General features: G+C 50.9%; 1 protein-coding gene across 3 annotated transcripts in view; it reads left to right on the top strand.

The window, feature by feature from the left end:
• The window catches only part of MDGA1 (MAM domain containing glycosylphosphatidylinositol anchor 1), a 58,045-nt gene that overhangs the window by 13,992 nt on the left and 25,977 nt on the right, over positions 1 to 18,076 (top strand). For all 3 annotated transcript variants that reach the window (XM_059177839.1, XM_059177837.1, XM_059177838.1), the window contains exon 2: positions 15,106 to 15,245. In XM_059177839.1, coding sequence (XP_059033822.1) covers positions 15,106 to 15,245 — 140 coding nt within the window. The remainder of the gene's footprint in view (positions 1 to 15,105; positions 15,246 to 18,076) is intronic.

Here is an 18,076-nt window from a genome sequence, read left to right as displayed (position 1 = left end):
GGCAAAAGGAGGTGATGGGGTGGGAGTTCTGGTGATCAGTGTGTGTGTGTGTGTGTGTGTGTGTGTGTAGGACCATTGACAACGTGATAAGCTGCTCCCACTGGGTACCTCGATAAGAGCTGGAACACCCCCCACCATTCTCTCTATACTGTGCATGTGTACTCCGTTTGTATTTTTTTGTGTACCCATAAATATACGAGGGTGTACCCATGCTGAAGGTGTGTGAATGCATGGTTATGTATCCAAGAACCTGCCCCCCTCTGCACAGGGGGCCAAGTGTGTTACCTGTGGGGAGACTGCAGATCTGTTTGGGGGCCCTTCTCTGGGTCCACCTTTATCCCCCTGCTACTCCAGGCAGCCCTTGGTTCCCAGGCGGGGGACAGAAATGGTTATCCAGCACCCTGGGCCGTCAGCCCAGTGCTTATGTCCAGCCTGGGTTATGGCTGTGCCCCCCAACCCCCACTTCTAGGAGACCTGAAGTGGGGGCCAGGGGCAGGCTGAGGCTGGCCTGGAGCTCCTGGCTAATTTTCCCCGGCCTCCATCGATCCAGCAGCTTCTCCTGAGTCTATTAGCAGTCGGCGAGTGAAAATATCCCCCATTGCGAGCCCTGACCTGAGACAGGGAGGAATCCATAGCAATTTGTTCAAACAGAGGAAAGCGTTTCCCTCTGATTTGTATTCCAATTTATTCTAGGCAGGAAGGGGGTCAGGGTGGTGGGGGGTGAACCCTGGCTCACCAGAGCTGGGCCCAGGCTGGTCTCCCTCGGCCCCCCATGCCAGCCGGGGTGGCAGCTGGTGCTCCCCATGGTTCCTGGGGTGGGGGTTGAGGAGGGGAGGGTGGGCCCCAGCAGGGGGACGGGAAGAGAGGCCCGCCAGCCTTCCCAGCAGGCCCGGCTTGGCTGGAGAGCTCAGTTGTGGATTTGGTTTTCACAAAATACAAAGCCGCCTGCTCGGAGCCTCTCTCCCGGGCACTGGGGCCTGTGCCAGGCGTGCGCTCACCCACTGCGCCCGTGCCAGGATGGGGGCTGGGCTGGGCTGGGCCCACAGACAGTGGCCCCAGCTGGGCTGAGTGGCAGGAGGGTCTATTCTTCCCCTGAAGCCCTCCCCAGCCGGCCTTGCAGAAGCAGAACTGCTCAGGCTCAGAGGGGAGCTGACACTTTGGAAAAGCTGCTGTGCCGGGTTGGCGAGCCCCCCATCCCAGAAGCCCCAAGTGCATCTTCCTGGTACCGTGTTCAGGCTCCGTTCCTGTCTGAGCAAATGGGGGGCTCACCGGTCTCTGATCCACCATGCTCCGAACTCTCTGAGCACTTACAATAATGACAGCTCTGACTGACCTTCGTTAAGGACTTATATTTGCTAGGCACTGGGCTAGTGCTATAAAGTATCCAGTCCTTGCAGGGTCCAGGCTTCCTTGGGTGCCTCGGTTTCCCCACACTTCAGATCCTTCTGCCACCTCCCTCACCCCCTTCTGCTCTATCTTTCTCACTTCCTCCTGAGAATCACTTCTCCCTTCTACCTGAGGGTGGCCCTGGTGATGGAGGGTCTCAGGATTGACGCCTCTGCATCTTTCCAGAGGGACCCCATGAACAGGCTAGCTCCCTTTTTTCCAGGTAGCTCCCTTTGGCCCCACCTCACCCTCACCTCCAGGGTGCAGGCCTCTGAAGAGGTGACGCCATGGCAACGGAAGAGGAGGATTCTGGGAAGGGTCAGCCGATGGTCCTACAGCTACCCACCCCCCTCCTCTGTTTCCTTCCTTTTTTGCACTGGTGCCCGCAGGAAGGGGAGTAACCAGAGACGTTCTTCACACCCAGGTGTCAGTGACTAGCAGCTCTGAGGTCAGCTGTCGCACATGATTTGCCGGGCTCCATGACACCACCAAGGTCTAATTTCAGAAGCCAGCAACTAAATATATCAAAGTGGATGAATAATCATCTCTCCCAGGTGGGAGTATATGGCATGAAGGGGTAGAGGGTTCTGACACAGATCTGGGTTCAGGTTCTGCCTCAGCCACTCCCTGGCTGTGTGATCTCGGGCAGGTTAGGCTCTGTGCCTCACGCACAAGCTTCCCCCGGGCACAAGATAGAGGTCTCAGCGTCTTCCTGAGGGCGCTATGGTGAAGAGGCAGTGGGAGTGCATGGAAAGCCATTCTTAGCATGGGGCCTGGCACACAGGGAGTCAGTGTCCAGAGGCGGCCCAGCTAAGTGAGTGATACCTGGGCCTGAGCCTGGCTGGGGGAGCTAGTGGGTCACAGAGGCTGCCACCAAAGAAGCAGCATGTGGGGCTCTAGGTACCGGCATGTGACACATTATTAGGGGAAAGAGGGAGCAAGACCAAGACCCTGGCCCCGGAGAAAAGATGGCAGAATTCCAGACCTCCTGCCATCTTCCTCCCGGGGAAATTTATAGCCAGAACATTCCCTGTGAGCCACTTTGCTGGTTGGGAGACAGGTGTGTTTTACACTCAGGCCTTTGCTGCACCCCTGCCTCTCCCAGACCTCATTTTCGTCCTTAGAGGCAGCCCCCCACCCATACCTCCTCAGCCCCCAGCAGCTTCCTAAGGGCAATGACTTTTTTGTCTCTGGCTGTGATTGAATTCTGGTCCTATTGGCTTCCTCCCTCCCCAAGTCCTTCACCTTTCTCCCTGACCTCTGGGTTCCAAATCATTTACAAGTTGTTCGGGGGATGCTCAGCTTATAATCAGGTTCTACAGTGCATGCTGCTTATGTGATTTCTAAAGTTTTAGCCAAAAAAGGAGTGAAACCCTTCAGTGATAGAGAAAAAAAAATTACGAGGATACTTAACAGGAGGGCAGGTATTGCATTTCTTGATTTATAAATGTACCCAGTGCTAAAGAAAAGATGTTCCCCGACTTGATGCTTCCTGCACTGACTCTTGGAAAGAAAAGACTGACTATCTTTTTCAGGAATTTAACATGCTTTCCTTCTCAGAGGTATTTGCCTTTTGAAAGGGACACAGAAAAAGAATGAATAAGTGACTGTTTAATATGCAGGGTGTTGATGAGTGTTATGAAGAACCCACAAAGCAGGGAAAGGGATTGAAAGTAGTGGAAGTGGGGCAGGCGTGCTATCTGAAATAGGGTGGTCCAGGAAGGTCTCCCTCAAAACACAGCTGAAGGAAGTAAGGGAGTGAGTTCTGGAAATATGGGGCAGAATAATGCGGCAGCAGGAGCTGCAAGTGCAAAGGCCCTGAGGTAGGAGTGGGCTTGGTCTGCTTGAAGAACAACAGAGAGAGCAGTGCGACCACAGTGCTTGGGACAGTAGAACAGAACATAAGATGGGGATGGGAGCAAATGACAGGGGTGTGACAGCCTATTAAAAAAGTGTTGGCTTTGATTCTGCTTGAGATGGGAGACACTACAGGGTTTTGAGCAGAGGAAGGACAGGGCCTGATGAAGTGTTGTAAAGGGATTTATCTGGTTTCTGCTGGAGAAAAGACTGTACTGGGCAAGGGAGGAAGCAGGGTGTTTCTCTCAGGAGGCTGCTGTAGAAATCCAGGCAGAAGATGGTGATGGCTAAAAGTGGGGTTGTATCACAGGGGTCGGATTGGGGATCAGTTTTGAAGGCAGCTGAGAGGGCTTGCTGGTGGCTTGGGTGTGGGGTGTGGAAGAAGGGGAGAAGCCAAGGCGGGCTGTTTCCAGCTGATGGCAGGGGATAGTGTGTCTTCACTAATGAAGGTGAGGGTGAGGAATGGCTCTTGGACCGTGGGGTGCTGCAGGGGCGGGTGGGGTGGTGACTGCTGTCCTCCTGAGGTCACTGGATGCAGAGAGCGGCAGAGAGCGAATCAGGCCCTTACACCTCAGCTCCCTGATTTTTTTAAACCTCGGAGCTAATCCTCCTGCTGCCTCCTGAGCTGAGTGGGGGTGAAAGCCGGTCTGGGGGAACTGTGGGGAGGTAGCTTCGAGACGTTTCATGCAGTCAGGTTGTGGTACCTCTAATTCCACCCCACAGCTGGGTGGGATGAGGTCCCCAAACCCACACATGCCTTGGGGGTGGGGCCCTTGGGGGCTCTCTAGAAACTCTGTCCTCCCCTCCCTGCTCTTCAGTCCGGGGGGGTCTAACGCCCCACCTGCTCTCAAGCCACAGGATTGATTTTGCTTTCAGGGTTGTTATTATTACCCACTTAAACAACCTCATAAGAAAAAAAAAGGAACCCAATGAGCATCAAACATTAACTGTTCATTCTAAATTCCCTTCTCATACCTGTCAATACATTTTTACATAGCGGTAAACAGTCGTCAGTTCTGCGCTGTTGGCCGACTTTATCTCCTGCACACGTCTCGTGGTATTGACTGAGCCCTCAGCCTTGTCACTTTAATGGCTGCAGGGTACCTCCTGCGTCGACCCGCTGGGGTTTGGTCACCATTTCTCTGATGTGGACAGTCTGGGAAGACGCCAGTTTCTCCGGCTTCTAAATAGCTCGGCTGTGAATATCCTTATGTGAATTCCTTTTTCCTTTTAAATTATTTCCTTGGGGCCTATTCCCCAAAGTGAGATTGCCTAATAGGTCATAGGATAGGAACAGTTTTATGGTCTCATTTCGCCCTGCCGGGTCGTGTTACAAAAAGTTGGAGCTGGCTTTGCACATAGCCCAGCCACAGTGGATTTAATCCTCTGAATTTATTTCCCTGGGTTTAATAGGTGTGTTATGGCTTGTTTCTTAAATTCTAGTTTGCCTCCTAAAACCACGTTTGGGTCTCTCGGCACCTAATAAGCACCTGATCTGAGCAGAACTTTACAGTTTTATATGGAGCTTTCTGATATGTCCTCTCAGTGAGGCACTATGAGCGTCATATCGTTGGCCTCTCTTTTATAGGGCAGAATGGGAGTTTGCTCATGTTAAGTGCTGGAGTGAGGCCTCCAACCAGTTCTTACAGGTTTGGTTAGAAAGGATTCCTGCCCACCTGCCACTGTCCCATTCTGTCTGTGGGCCCAGGGTCCCCACAGAGGGACCCACAAAGAGCCCCTAAAGCCCGACCTGAGCCCCAGTTCAGTGTCCTTAGTCTTGTCATCTCTCCTCAGTGCCCACAGCCAGCTGGGGCCAGGCCCCTGCCAGTGGCCTCTGCTTCCAGGTTGGGTCTCATCTGTATGGGGCTTGGAGGAAGCCACTTGGGTTTGGGGGTCAGGTGGGGCTTTGGGGGCTCTTTGCTTCAGCAAAGCCATGATGCTTTCCATTCCCCGGCGTAGGACTAGCCCAAGCTCTACGTTCTTCTGGGTTGGGGGCCTAGACCTAGCTGGTTTTATTCTGCTCCCTTTGAACTGTACTTCATGACTATTTCCTAGGCAGTGGGCACTTGTGCTTGGTGGATTCCGTTCATACTGTGTTTAACTCTTACAATAGGGAGCGCATTTATGCCCATTTTATAGTCAGGAAACTGAGGCTCTAGACCAGAGAGTTAAAAGACTTGCCCCAGGCCACAGAGCAATTGCTGCAACTTCCTGGATGAGAACCCCATGCCCGGGCTGTGTCTACACCAGACCCGTGCCTCCCATGGCTTTGGGTCCATAGTTACGCTTTAGTGTGGGCTGGTTTGATCATATCAGTGTCTGGGGCTGCTGCCAGGGTGCAGGGCCAAGGGAATGGCAGTGATGGGGTCCCCAGGACTGGCAGAGCTTGGTGGGGCTGGGTAGATGGGACCCAAGCAGGAAAACTACATGAGCGACCCCATATCTGTGGGCCTCGTATGCCTCATATCCCTTAGCCAGGCAGGCTCAGGTCCTGCCTTCTAGAAGCCATTCTCTGCCATGATGATGATAGCCTCTCTCTCCCACCGTCATCCTGTCTGTTCCCTTGGGGAGACCTTTCCTTCCTGCGATTATTCTTCTGTTCTGGTCTCTCAAGATTACAGCTTGTGGTGTTCCCCCTCAAAGTAGACCTCTGCATCCAGTGTTACATTTTCTTCTGGCAGGCTCTTTGAACTGGTTCCCACAGGGTCCAGGGCTATATTATCAAATGGAAAAGGGACTCGAATTTATGAAGTACCTACTGAGATACCAGTCCTTGTGTTATGTACCTGATGTGAGCGATCTCATTTAATTCTCATAACCCAGAAGTTATTTCCACTACTGCCCGAGATGTCTTTTTTCTCCATTTGCCGATTGAGGAAACTGAGGCTTCAGGAGGCTGAATGACTAGCCCAACAGTAGGGAAATGAGCAGTAGAGTCCTGTCCCCTGCACCTCATCCCACACCATCTGGGCTGCCCGTCAGGCTAACACATAAGCTTCAGGTCGAGCAGTGCCAGATTTAGGGCTTGTGCCTCTCCTTGGTCTTCCGTGAGTGTCCCGCCTGCACTGGTTAGAGCTGCCCTCACCATTGAGAGTTTTGATCCTGATCTTCTGTGACTGAGGGAGAAAGCCCCTTATAACTTCTCCCAGGGCACCTCAGAGTCCCCAAGTAGGGGACTTTCTTGGTGGTTTGTCCCAACATCCAGAGTTCCATTAGTGGGGTGCCCATTAGACTTCTACTAATCCATAGACAAGGAAGAGTCTGCGTATCACCGAGCACTCTCAAACACTGTGTGCCTTCTGATGAAGTCAGATGTGGGTGCGAGGGTGTTGGGCATTCCCTGGGCCTGGGCAATGGATTGGCCACCACTGCTGGCAGAGAAATCTTGTCAAGAGGGTCAGGCTCTGCCCAAAATGTTGGGCTCTGCAAACTGTACTAGGCTCTGCAAACAGTACTAGGCTCTGAAAACAGTATCTGCTCCTGCAAATAGGAGCAGGCTCTGCAGACAGTAGCAGGCCCTGCCTGTTTTTATGTTTAGTTGTGGTGATAGGGTGGCAGCCCAAGCACTCAACCCTTCTGTTGTGGCTGCTCTCATATTCAGGGATAGCACCTTGTATTTGGAGGTCAGAAATATCCGTGCTGGGGTTGGGGAGATTTCTGTGGCCAAAGAGGAGGTTGGCTGAATACAGGTTTGGTTGTGATGAGCAAGAAAAGGACTCCGGTGTAGAGAGCAAACACTAATGGGATCTGCAGCAAAGTGAGGACAGCGGTTCTTCACTGAGGGTGGCTCTGCGTTACTTTGTCTTGCGTCCCAGTGCTGAGGGCAGAATAGGTCACACAATAGGTGCTTAGGAAATACTGCAGAACAAATCAAAGATTCAGTGGCAAATAAACAGGCAATTGTGTGTGTCCTTTGAAAGGCTGGAAGGCCAGGAGCGATAGGGAGGATGGAGAGGGAGGATAGACCGCAGTGTGCACTGAGGTCTAATGACCTGAGAGAATGTCCAGAGGTGTGTAGGGTAGAGTGTGATGGGGCTTCCCTTCAAGATGACTGGCATTCTTTTTTTTTTTTTTTTTTTTTTTAGGATATATTTATTTGAGAGAGAATGAGAGAGAGTGAGAGCACAAGGGGTGGGGGAGAGAGACAGAGAATCCCAAACAGATTCCCCACTGAGCAGAGCCCAGTGCAGGGCTCCATCCTGCGACCCTGAGATCATGACCTGAGCCAAAAACCATCCAAAACCTTGGATGCTTCAACTGACTAAGCCAGGCCAGGTGTCCCTCAAGACGACCAGCATTAAGGTGGGGTCGGAGGAGATGGCGTGGTTTGAGGGAGACTGTTTCAGACTGGTTTTTCCCAGTATTGAATTGGAGCCTCCCCTGGGTTTGGAGAAGTCCCATGGTCCATCCTGGGTGGTGAACAGAGGACAGGTGTTAGCCAGTGCCACAGACAGCCAGGGCCAAGGGGGAGGCAGAGCAAAGCCCTGCTGCGGAGAGCACAAAAGGGTTAATTTTCCCAAGAGGTCCATGTTTGATGGCCTGTGGTTTGTTGGAGAGGTATGCCCTAACATCATCCCCGGAAGAAAGGTACCCAGGCGGAGCTGGCCAGGGGCCTGCCCCACGAGCTTCCTCCCAGACCCTAGCCGCCATTCTCTGAGCAGCTAATTAAAAGGGAAAAGCCTGTTAATATTTCAGCACTGTTAACTCTGCTAAATTATTAAGTGTCCATTTGCATTACATGCATAAAAGGATCGATAAACATGTGCGAACCAGGAGCTGGGAGGAGCACAGAAAGATGGCTTCTAAGGATGCTGCCTGGGACTGACCCAACTAGTGACTTGGAGACCACATCCTGCATCCTGAGCCCCCAGCACTGTGCCAGGCCCTCGGGAGCTGGAAACGCACAGGGCTTAGCATAAAAGTCAGAGAGTCAGACTAAATCAGCAGGGCGTCCTTGGACAACGTACTTAACCTTGCCGAGCCTCAGTTTCCTGATCTGACAAATGGGAGCAAAAGGCTTGTTATGAGCAATGCATGAGATCATAGACAAGAAACACTTGACACAAGGCTGCACATTACTCTTTGCGCAGAGTAACTTGCTATTCGTGTGTATATATCGTGATGTTATTGTTAAGTTAGGGGGGTGGGTTGGGGGACACTGGAGCCTTAACTCCAGCTCCCAGCCGATCCCTCCCTGCCTCCTTTCTGCTGCTCAGCAGGCCTTTATAGGCATTGTCCTTATCCCAGCTTTTCCAGGACTGCACACTTCCCTGGACTCTCCCCAGCACCAAGCTCAGCCCCTCATGCTCATAAGGGTGTGCGGACTGGTGGAGCCAGGACCGGAACGCAGATCCTGATTCCGTACTGCCTGGCTCAGAACACTCATGGATGCTCGTGGGAGGCTGTGAGGATGGTGGCCCTCGCCCTGCCATCTGCTAATGGGGCAGAATGAACCGATGCCAGGTGGGAAAGTCTGCAGCTCCCTTCTCTTCTCCTTCCCCACCCCCGCCTCCTCTGAAAGTTTCCGGGGCCTGTAGCCACACACCTTTCCAGAAAGAGTAGGGAACAGGAAGCAGGACCACAGCCTCCATCTGACGATGATTAACCTTTTAAAATGCTGCGTGGGGAGGAGACCTGAAGGAAAGCCGCTGGAGCTTTAAATGAAGGGTTTCCATTCATTTCATTGCCTGCCTTCTTTGGCTCTACATCTTACTGGTAGCTCCTTGCGTGGTTAACAGCACCTCCCACACCTTGACTAGTGCCGGGGAAGAGATTCTCTCATGAGGGATGGGGGTCTCTGAGGAAATTGCCCCCCAGGTTCCAGTGAGAATTCTCTTCCGAAGCCTAGTGGGCAAGTTGAACTTGTCTTACCATGAATCCTTGAGAGTGTGAGGCTTCCTCACTGGGCTGCTGGGTGCTCGCGGTCCTGACCCCCACCTATAATTTGGGGTGTATGCTTTCTGGAGGAAAAAGGAGTGAGCCAATAGGCCAGAAGCCTTCTACTAGGGACCCACTATTTCCGCCTCAGCTGTCCTCCTTATTATGCTGCCCTGTGCGTGACATCTCTCATGCTGTTTGGTCGTGCTCAGCCACAGGGCTGGGGGGCGGGCATCGTACTTGACTTGACTTGACAGACATTCGTTTTATATTGAGCTTGGGATCAGTATTTCTCCACTTGTTTTCCACAGCACTTGTCTCTCTCAAGATGCTAGGAGATCCTCTGTGAAGAAGGATCAAATACATTTGGAAAGCACTGGCTTAAACTAAGTTACATGGGTATGTTTACTAAGGGACTTTTCAGAGCCTTTAAAAATCTACACTCGGGTGCAGAGACACTCTGGGAAGGAGAGAGAAGGTGCAGCATTAGCATCCTGGTTTGGCAGAGGACTATCAATGAACACTTTATGGCACACAGGTTGGGAGATCCCATTTTCCTTTTCCGTGGGGCTTCGTTGAGAGCGCTCAGGAGAATGAACTCGGAAAAGTCTCATAGACCAGAGGCAGGGAAACATACGTGGTTCTAAACTCCTGTCCTATCTTCTATCCATCAATGTGGTGTCAAACAGAGGTAATCAAATCCAGCCTCCAAAGTTCCCAAGGACCTTACAATACAAACTCTGACAGCCTTGGAGTCGGCATGGCAGCAGGCTCCCCAGTGACACAGGATGGGTAGGGGAATCTGTGGAGGACTGGGACAGTGAACAGAGTTCCAAGCTAGCAGGTGAAAGACCTGGGTTCAAGTCCCCGCTCTGCTCCAATCCCGTGTCCGTGAGTGATGAGGAGAGGGCATTTCCTTTTCTGGACTTCTGTTGTCTTCTCTGCCAAAAGAGGCTAAATAAAACGTACTATTTCTGCCTCTCAGAACGAGGCAGAGGAGCTTGGAAATATATACAGCAGACCCCAGGAAGGTATCACTCATCACTATCTGTAACATTAAGGCTGGTCCTTTCATGGAAAGGGCTTGCAGCGCCCCCCCCCCCCCACCCCCGCCCCAGGGAGGTGGGTTCTTGAGAGGAGTGTGGGATCATTTCTAGAATAATGATGCTAGCTACTATGTTTAGATGGCTTACTGTTTCTGAAAAGATGGCTTCTGTTACTGAAAAGCCCTGTTTTCGGCCCTTGATGTGAGTTTACTTACGTATCCCTCATAACAAGCCCATTTTACAAGTGAGAAAATGAAGGCTTAAGTAACTTGCTAAAGTCACGAAGTAACTTGCTGAGAGCTGAGTGTTCTGGGAAGCTGAGAGGAGTGCTCCGAAGGGGCCTCATCCCTCTGCCCTGTTCCCAGCTCCTCCGAGGCCTTGCACCACCCTCAACATGAATTTTAACATATCAGTGAAACATCCTACTGGCTTCATGACTGCTTTGAGTGTCTCTACTCTGGGATTTTGAGGGTTTGCCCTCCTGCCTCCAGAGGGCGCTCTCCTGCCCCAAACTCTTGCTCCTACTTCATCATCTCAGGATCCGTCATTTATTGAGAGAGCACATATTGTTTGGCCAGACGTTGTCTTAAACCCTCATGCCAGCCCAGGAGAAGGTATTATTGTTCCCATTATATGAAGGGAGAGGCTTAGGCTCAGAGAGGTTAAGTAACTTACCTAACGGCACCCAGTGGGTGGGTAGCAGAGGCAGGCATTAGTCCCAGATTGTCTTCTTTTCCCATTTCTCTAAAGGATATCTCTCCTCTGCTCGCTGTTCCTGGACGCATCCCCTGTTTGAAAGTAGTCCTAGCACTTACAGAACTCTGAAGCCATCCTGTTCATTTCTGTTCCCTTGTTTGCTATCCATCTCCCCAACACTGCTCCGTCATTGTTTGCTTTTCCTGATAGTCTCTCCCGCACCCAAGCAGCAGCTAACAGGCTTGAAGCATTTGTTGTTTGACAGACTGAATGAAGGGATTATGATGTCATGGTGCCACTTGACACCGGTCCTGGCCTGGTTACCTTTGGAATAGAAGCTGCTGCCATTAGCATTGCCTTCCTAGGGCATGTGGAGCAGGAGGCTGAGGTTAAGTGGGGCAGAGCCTTTGGGGGCCTGGGACTTGGTGGGGACTCTGTTGGTTCGGGGTCCAAAACACAATTCTAGCCATTCCAGGGGTAAGCAGAGTGGGGGAGACTGGTTCACGTTAACAAAGCTCAGTGGGAGGCCACCGGCAAATTGAAATACCAAGGCCATGGGGTCCTGTGCACCCCTTGCTCCAGAGGGAAAATCCACACCTCGAACAAGTCAACCATGGGAAGCAGCTCATCAAATAGGAATCAGAGTAAAGGGAGTGGGGAGTTGTAATGGTTTGTGTCAACCAAGGAAACTAGATAACCTCAAATGGCAATTTTAAAAAATTGAAGTGTACTTAGGAACAGCCAAATCTTAAGCAAATAACCTGATGCATTTTTACATATACGTCCGCTCATATAACCACCACTCAAATTCAGATGTAGACCTCTCCACCAGATCCAATGGGATCCCACCTTCTCCTCAGAAACTTCTGGTGTGCCCTTCCCAGCAAATAACCCTCATCCCCACCTAAGGGCAACCACTGTTACTTTAAAATCGGTTTTTCCAATTTTGGATTTCAGACACATGAAGTCATTTACTATTTACTCCTTTGTGTCTGAGTTCTTCCACCCAGATTGTCCAGGTGAGATCAACAGTGCTGTTGGGTCTATCAGGCCTTATTTTATTTTGTTTTATTTTTTTTAATTTTATTTTTGTATAATATTCCAGTGTATGATTGTACCAGAATGTATTTACCCATGCTAGTCTTTTTTTTTTTTTTAATATTTTATTTACTTATTTGACAGAGAGAGATCACAAGTAGTCAGAGAGGCAGGCAGAGGGGGGGGGGAAGCAGGCCCCCTGCTGAGCAGAGAGCCCGATGCGGGGCTTGATCCCAGGACCCTGGGATCATGACCCGAGCCGAAGGCAGAGGCTTTAGCCCACTGAACCACCCAGGCATCCCTACCCATGTTAGTCTTGATGGACCTATGGGTGGTTTCTCATTTTTAGCTCTAATGAATACAGCTGTTATGGATATTCTTGGACCTATTGTTTGGTTGTTGTAAACACTCATTCGCACTGGGCACTACACAGGAGTGGAGTTGCTATGTCATGGGACACCCTTGTCTAGCTCGAGGAGGTACTGCCAAAATCTCTTCCACAGTGGTTCTATCATTTTAGAGTTTGATCCTCTTAAGAGTTAATGTTAGGTCATCTTAGTGATGTTACCATCCATGATCCCCATGATTCTCCAGTGAGGAAACGTGGCTGGTGGCCAGAGGCCTTGTGTCTGCGGGCCAGACTTTGTGCTGGCCAGACCCTGAGAAAGTCCAGCTCTCCAGCTCCTTTTCAGTATTCCTTATCAGTCACCGAACCTTCTGTTGTTACAACACTGCTTGGCTACGGGCAAGCCACAGTGTCCAAGATTACAGCTTATCTTCCACTGGAACCTGTTAAATCAATGTCTTCCTTGTGGAGAGGCACCCCAGGCCTCTTGTAGACATCCACGCAACCTTCTGGTCTTATCAGCAACTGGCATGCTCACTGTGCATGGGGGGGGGGGGTTGTTTCCTGATGAGATTTCCTTTGGACCTTGGCCACAGATGGCCCTCTCTTCCACGGAATGGTGATGTTCATGCATTTTTGTCACAAAGGGTGACAGTTTCAGGCCCATTCCCTGGATTCCAGGGCGCATCTTATATATGGACTATGCACCGATTACAAAATTTATAGAAAGTATGAGTTGAGAAGGATCTCAGAGGTCATCTAATCTGCTCCTCTGCCATAGGAGAGGAAACTGAGGACCATGAGGCTGACTGGCTCAAGGTTGCAGAGCTTGTCTCCTGACAGTTGTCCTCGGTTCCTTCCTCTATGACAGCCAGGCAGGAAGAACGGTGGTGTGGATGCTCAGACTCTTGACTGCTGGCAGCTGCTACTATTTGCAGAACCTGCTACTGTTTGTAGAGACTCTAATGGTTCAGCATGGCCTGTGTTACTCCCAGTTGCTACCCCACAAGCTTTTTGACCTACAGCTGGGCTGCTCTGTATACCCACCTCTGTAATAGTTCACGACTGTCCCATCCGTGTTGGTTGGAGAGACTCTGGTAAGGCGCTGCTTGGGGTAACTACAGGACACATCAGGGTTTATTAAGCACGTCTCATCCAGTCTGTTACTGTCACACCCACCCTCATGAGTTGTCAGGGCCGGCAGCATTCTCTCTGTTTTAGAGATGAGAAAATAAAGGTCCAGAGATCACTCATGGTTTACTCCAAGTAATATATATAATATAGGACTCTGCCCTGTCACCCAGCACAAAGCTTCCTTGAGACCTAGTGAGAAAGTTGTTTCCTCCTAGAGCCTTTTGGGATTCTTCCTCTAACAGAGCTCTCTCTCTCTCCTCTGACCTATGGGGCCTTCTGTATCTCTTTTATGATGCTTAGCAACATCACCATGGGATATTCTTGTAAATTCACCCATTCAGTGTTCATTGATTGCCCACTGTATTCAAGGCCTTGTGCTGGGAATAATAAGGTAGAACTCATGGTTTGGTAGACGGAAAGGCTAGAACCCTGCATCTGGCAGACAGGCAGATCAAGGCTCTTTTGTCACACTGGGAGAGTGATGGGTACAGGAGGAGGGTGGGCACCAGTCAGTCAGGAGAGGCTTCCTGGAGGAAGTTACACATTTTATGTACAGGCTTTACCTCACCCTTGTGCCCCTCTTTAGGGCAAGGACTCTGTTTTCACCCCCTTGTGCCCCTGGTGCCCACCTCCACTTTCTTCATCCCACAGCTGTGAGCAGACAGGTATGAACTCGGAGGCCTTGCCCTCCTCTTCAGAGCCCAAACGTTGCTGGGCTGGGGGCTGGACACTTAGGGAGGGGCTGCGTACTTCTCCCAGTCAGTGATCTTCCCTTGGGGTGTTGTAACCTCATCCTGCTGTGGTCCCCTGGCCCTGGTCCCTGTGAGAAAGGCCAGGGAGGAGCCACTCTTTTGAGAGCTTCCAGGCCCCCAGAGAGAGCTTCCGTCCCTTGAGGAGGTTGACCCAGGCTCAGGGAGCAATGAGGGAAGAGTAACAGGCCTTTGGGTAAGGGGAATGGGCAGTCTGTGGGACTGGGAGATATCTTGATCAAGCTCTCTAAAAGTAAAGCCTAGGATGGTTGAAGGGGTGCAGGTCAGGCACATGATTTACTGAGAAAGTGCTCTCAGCAGACATTGGAATGGGGAGCAGCCAGGCAAGAATGTGGTTCAGTTGCTTTAGCCTCAACCTGTTCCCAGGGGACTGTGGAGTGTAAGTGGCACATAGTCATCCCACCAGCAGATAGCAGATGGTGGGGCAGCTATCAGTCCTTGGACTCTGTGTGTGTGTATTTGGGAAAGGGGTGATCTCCTGGGCATTTCTGGTGAAGGACAATTCCCAGGGGAAGGTAAGCTCTGTGCACCTAGCAGCTAATACTTCCAGAAGCTGGGGCGTGGATGCCCCCACCAGGTGTGGGGCGGTGGGGGGGGGCAGCGCCAGCATCTTCTATGACAGGGGCTGCTAAGACATTGACGCTCATCAAGTGACAACCAATTTTATACAGATACTGAGCCCCTCATACTCATCAGCTCACTGACAGCCCAGATCTCTTGCAAGGAGAGAGGGCTGAGGAGGAACTGGCCTCTTGCTGAGTCCTTGACCTTTCTGGTTCTGGCCTGTGGCCCTGGGAGTGTCCTTTCTAGAGCTCAACAAGTCAGGCCTCTGAGAAATGGCCTGGGGAAGTCTGGACTGCGCCTCCCGCTAACATACTCAGAGGCGGGAGCCTTAGACCACCCCCTCTGGCCTTGGCACCTCTTGCCTAAACCTGTCCCCTCTCCCCACTTCCAGCTCCCGCCCAGGCTCAAATTGTCCATGCAGGCCAGGCGTGTGTGGTGAAGGAGGACAACATCAGTGAGCGTGTCTACACCATCCGGGAGGGGGACACCCTCATGCTGCAGTGCCTCGTCACCGGGCACCCTCGGCCCCAGGTAAGCGCCCCCCTGGCCTCGCCTCCTCAGTCTCCAGTCCACCCTGGGATCAGAGCCACAGAAGAGGTGGTGGGAGCTGGGGACAAGAGGCAGACAAAGTTGGCAAGCCAACACAAGACAAGAGACTGGGTCTGAGAAAGAGCTAGAAAATGAACCCTGTAGGGAAGGGCTGGAGGCCATGAGCTTATTCACCTGAAAACATTGACGACTGAGGGGAAAAATTAAATGGCAGTTGTTCAATTCCACTTCATTCCCGTTGTATCTGTGGGGCAGACACTTCCTCAGAGGCATATTCCGCCTCCATGTGAGGGCAGCCCTCACGCACTGACACTGTGTTAGGTGCTTCCCCAACGTCTTCTCTTTGGTGCCTCACAACCAGGCTGTGGGGGAGACATGAGGGCTTCTGTTACACAGCTGAGGAAATCAAAGCCTGAGGAGGCTGAGTGAACTCCCAAGATCACACAGCCCCGGGAAGGGTGGAAGCAGAACCCTGAATCCAATACCCGTGTTCTCTGTAGCTTATTAGCACACTTCCCCACAGTGTGTCTGTCTTTGGGTTGGGGGCTCTGGATGTTACCAACCACATAGGAAGCACTCTCCTCTTTGGGAAGCTTCAGGTAGGCAAGCCCCACACTCTTGAGGTTAAAAGACTGAAAGCAATAGAAAGCAGTGGAAGAGGAGTATCTGGTAATGCCAGGTATATTTTGTCACAGACCAAGTATGTGGTTTAGTCAGAACAGTTGGCCAGTTATCACTAAAGCTGATGGGAAGAGGCAGGAGGTGGGCTGGAGGGATAGTTGGAATTTGCGGGTGAACGGCTGTGGTATTTAAGAGCAGCAGAAGATTCTTCACTGGGTCCTGGAGAAGACAATGAAATGCAGAAGCATTTTTTTGGGTAATTTGGGGGCACAGGGATGGCTTTGATAGGTTTGGCCTGGAGACAAATAAAAGGACAAGGAAACTGTGAAGGACTCAACCTGAAACCATCAACATCTCTTGCTTCTTCTCTAAGTTTTGTTTTCAAGTGATAGCGATGCTGCCATTCTTCAGTTGCTGTTTGCGTCAGGTGCGATGTCAGTATGGTCCCCCGGAACACGAGGGAGGCCACTGGGCCATCTCTCCCTAAAGCTGCACTGGCCACCTGCGTGTGTCCCCTTGTGCATTGCCTTTATGAGTGGTTTGTGGCTGGGGCTCAGTGTGTGCCCACACATTCTTTTTTCTATTTCCATCCACGATGTCATTCATGTCATATTGGATACAATATGGCTGTGTGCCATCTCATTCCCCACATGTAGCCAGCCTCTGAGGCTTCTGTTTTTATGTCTCTTGCATGGACCTTCTGTTTCTATTCCTCATTACCTCTAAAGCTCAGACCTGCAATCCTAGCCCTTGGACCATTGCAGTAGGCTAACTGCCCCCCACCCCCACCATGTTCCCACATCCCCCTCCAATTCACTTCTGTACCCTGCTCCCAGAATTGTCATCCTCAGACCTGCTGTAATATGATGGAATATTACTCCCCTGCTCAGAGACCTTCCATGGTTTACCTATTACCTACCAGACCCAGTTCAGGCTGCTAGGGATGGAAGTGAAGAAACCCCTCCACACACACACACACAGTTTGGCCCCACTGCCATCCTTCTCATACTCATACTATGCTCCAGTCCCACTTGCCCAAAGAAACCCTGTTTGTTCCTGCATTAGCCACTGCTGTTCACCTCTCCTGAAATGCTGTCTACCTCCTTGTTTGCTCAGTTCATTAAACACGTATTTACTGAACACCTGCTATGTGCCCAGTGCTGTGATAGGCCCTGAAGATGCAGTTACAGTTCCCATTGTCATGGAGCATCCAATATAGCAGGGGAACAGGGAAGGAGCATCTCATAGCCCACTCTGAGGTCAGGCTGGAGGAAGGAGTGGATATGGAATTCCCCACTCCAAACAAATAACAAGAGAGTAGGAATCTCAAAGGCCAAAATGAAGAAAGAATCTGTAGCAATGGCAGTGAGCAGAATGTGAAGAACATATCCTTGGAGGGGCTTGAACTATGTAGCCACCTCAGGGATAGTAGCATGAATAGATGCACAGGGAGTATGAGTTGAGGCCACAGGTTCATCTGTGGCTGGAAGCTACACATGGACTCTCTACCTAAAGCAGGAAGCTTGACAAGGGCACCCCCTGTGAATGGGGCCCAGAAGTTCTCTGTCCCACAGCCCAGAGTGACAGCAGAGAGCAGAGTCTGCTTCTGGACGTGTGTACAAAATGTCGTTTGTACAACCCCTTGGGCTGTCTGTATCCACCGTCCAAGTGATGAGGACACCAAAGCTAGGAAACTAATGTAAAAACTAGCTGGAACCTGTGAACCCATGGGTCTTGGGCATAGGCAACAATAAAGCAACACCCAACACAGGTCTGTGAGGGCCCACATGGAACTACTGTGGAAGAAAACTCCCATGGAATACAAGCCCGTGGAGTAAAATTTTAAAACAATATTTAGAAATATAGTGCCAGGAGGGCCAGTCCAGAGACTTGAAGAATTGAACAATTCACATCTGAGGAAACAGACAAATCAGAGCCATCTGAAAGGATCTTGAAAATAAACATGTTTGAAGGGTTTAAAGAGAGAATGAAAGATTATACAACCTGATTAGTTAGATATGAGGGTGAAAACCAAGTAGAAATCCTAGAAATAAAAACAATATGGTCTTTTGAAAAATTTGGGCTCAATACCATAGAGATAGCTAAAGGGAAAATTAGTGAATTGGATTAATAGATCTGAGGAAATCAACTACAGTGCAGTCTGGAGAAGATCAAGAGATGGAAAATATGGA

This window comes from Mustela lutreola, chromosome 6, assembly GCF_030435805.1.
Source record: "Mustela lutreola isolate mMusLut2 chromosome 6, mMusLut2.pri, whole genome shotgun sequence".
Lineage (NCBI taxonomy): Eukaryota > Metazoa > Chordata > Mammalia > Carnivora > Mustelidae > Mustela > Mustela lutreola.
Note: the sequence above shows the minus strand (reverse complement) of the source record. Positions and strands in the feature narration are given on the sequence as shown.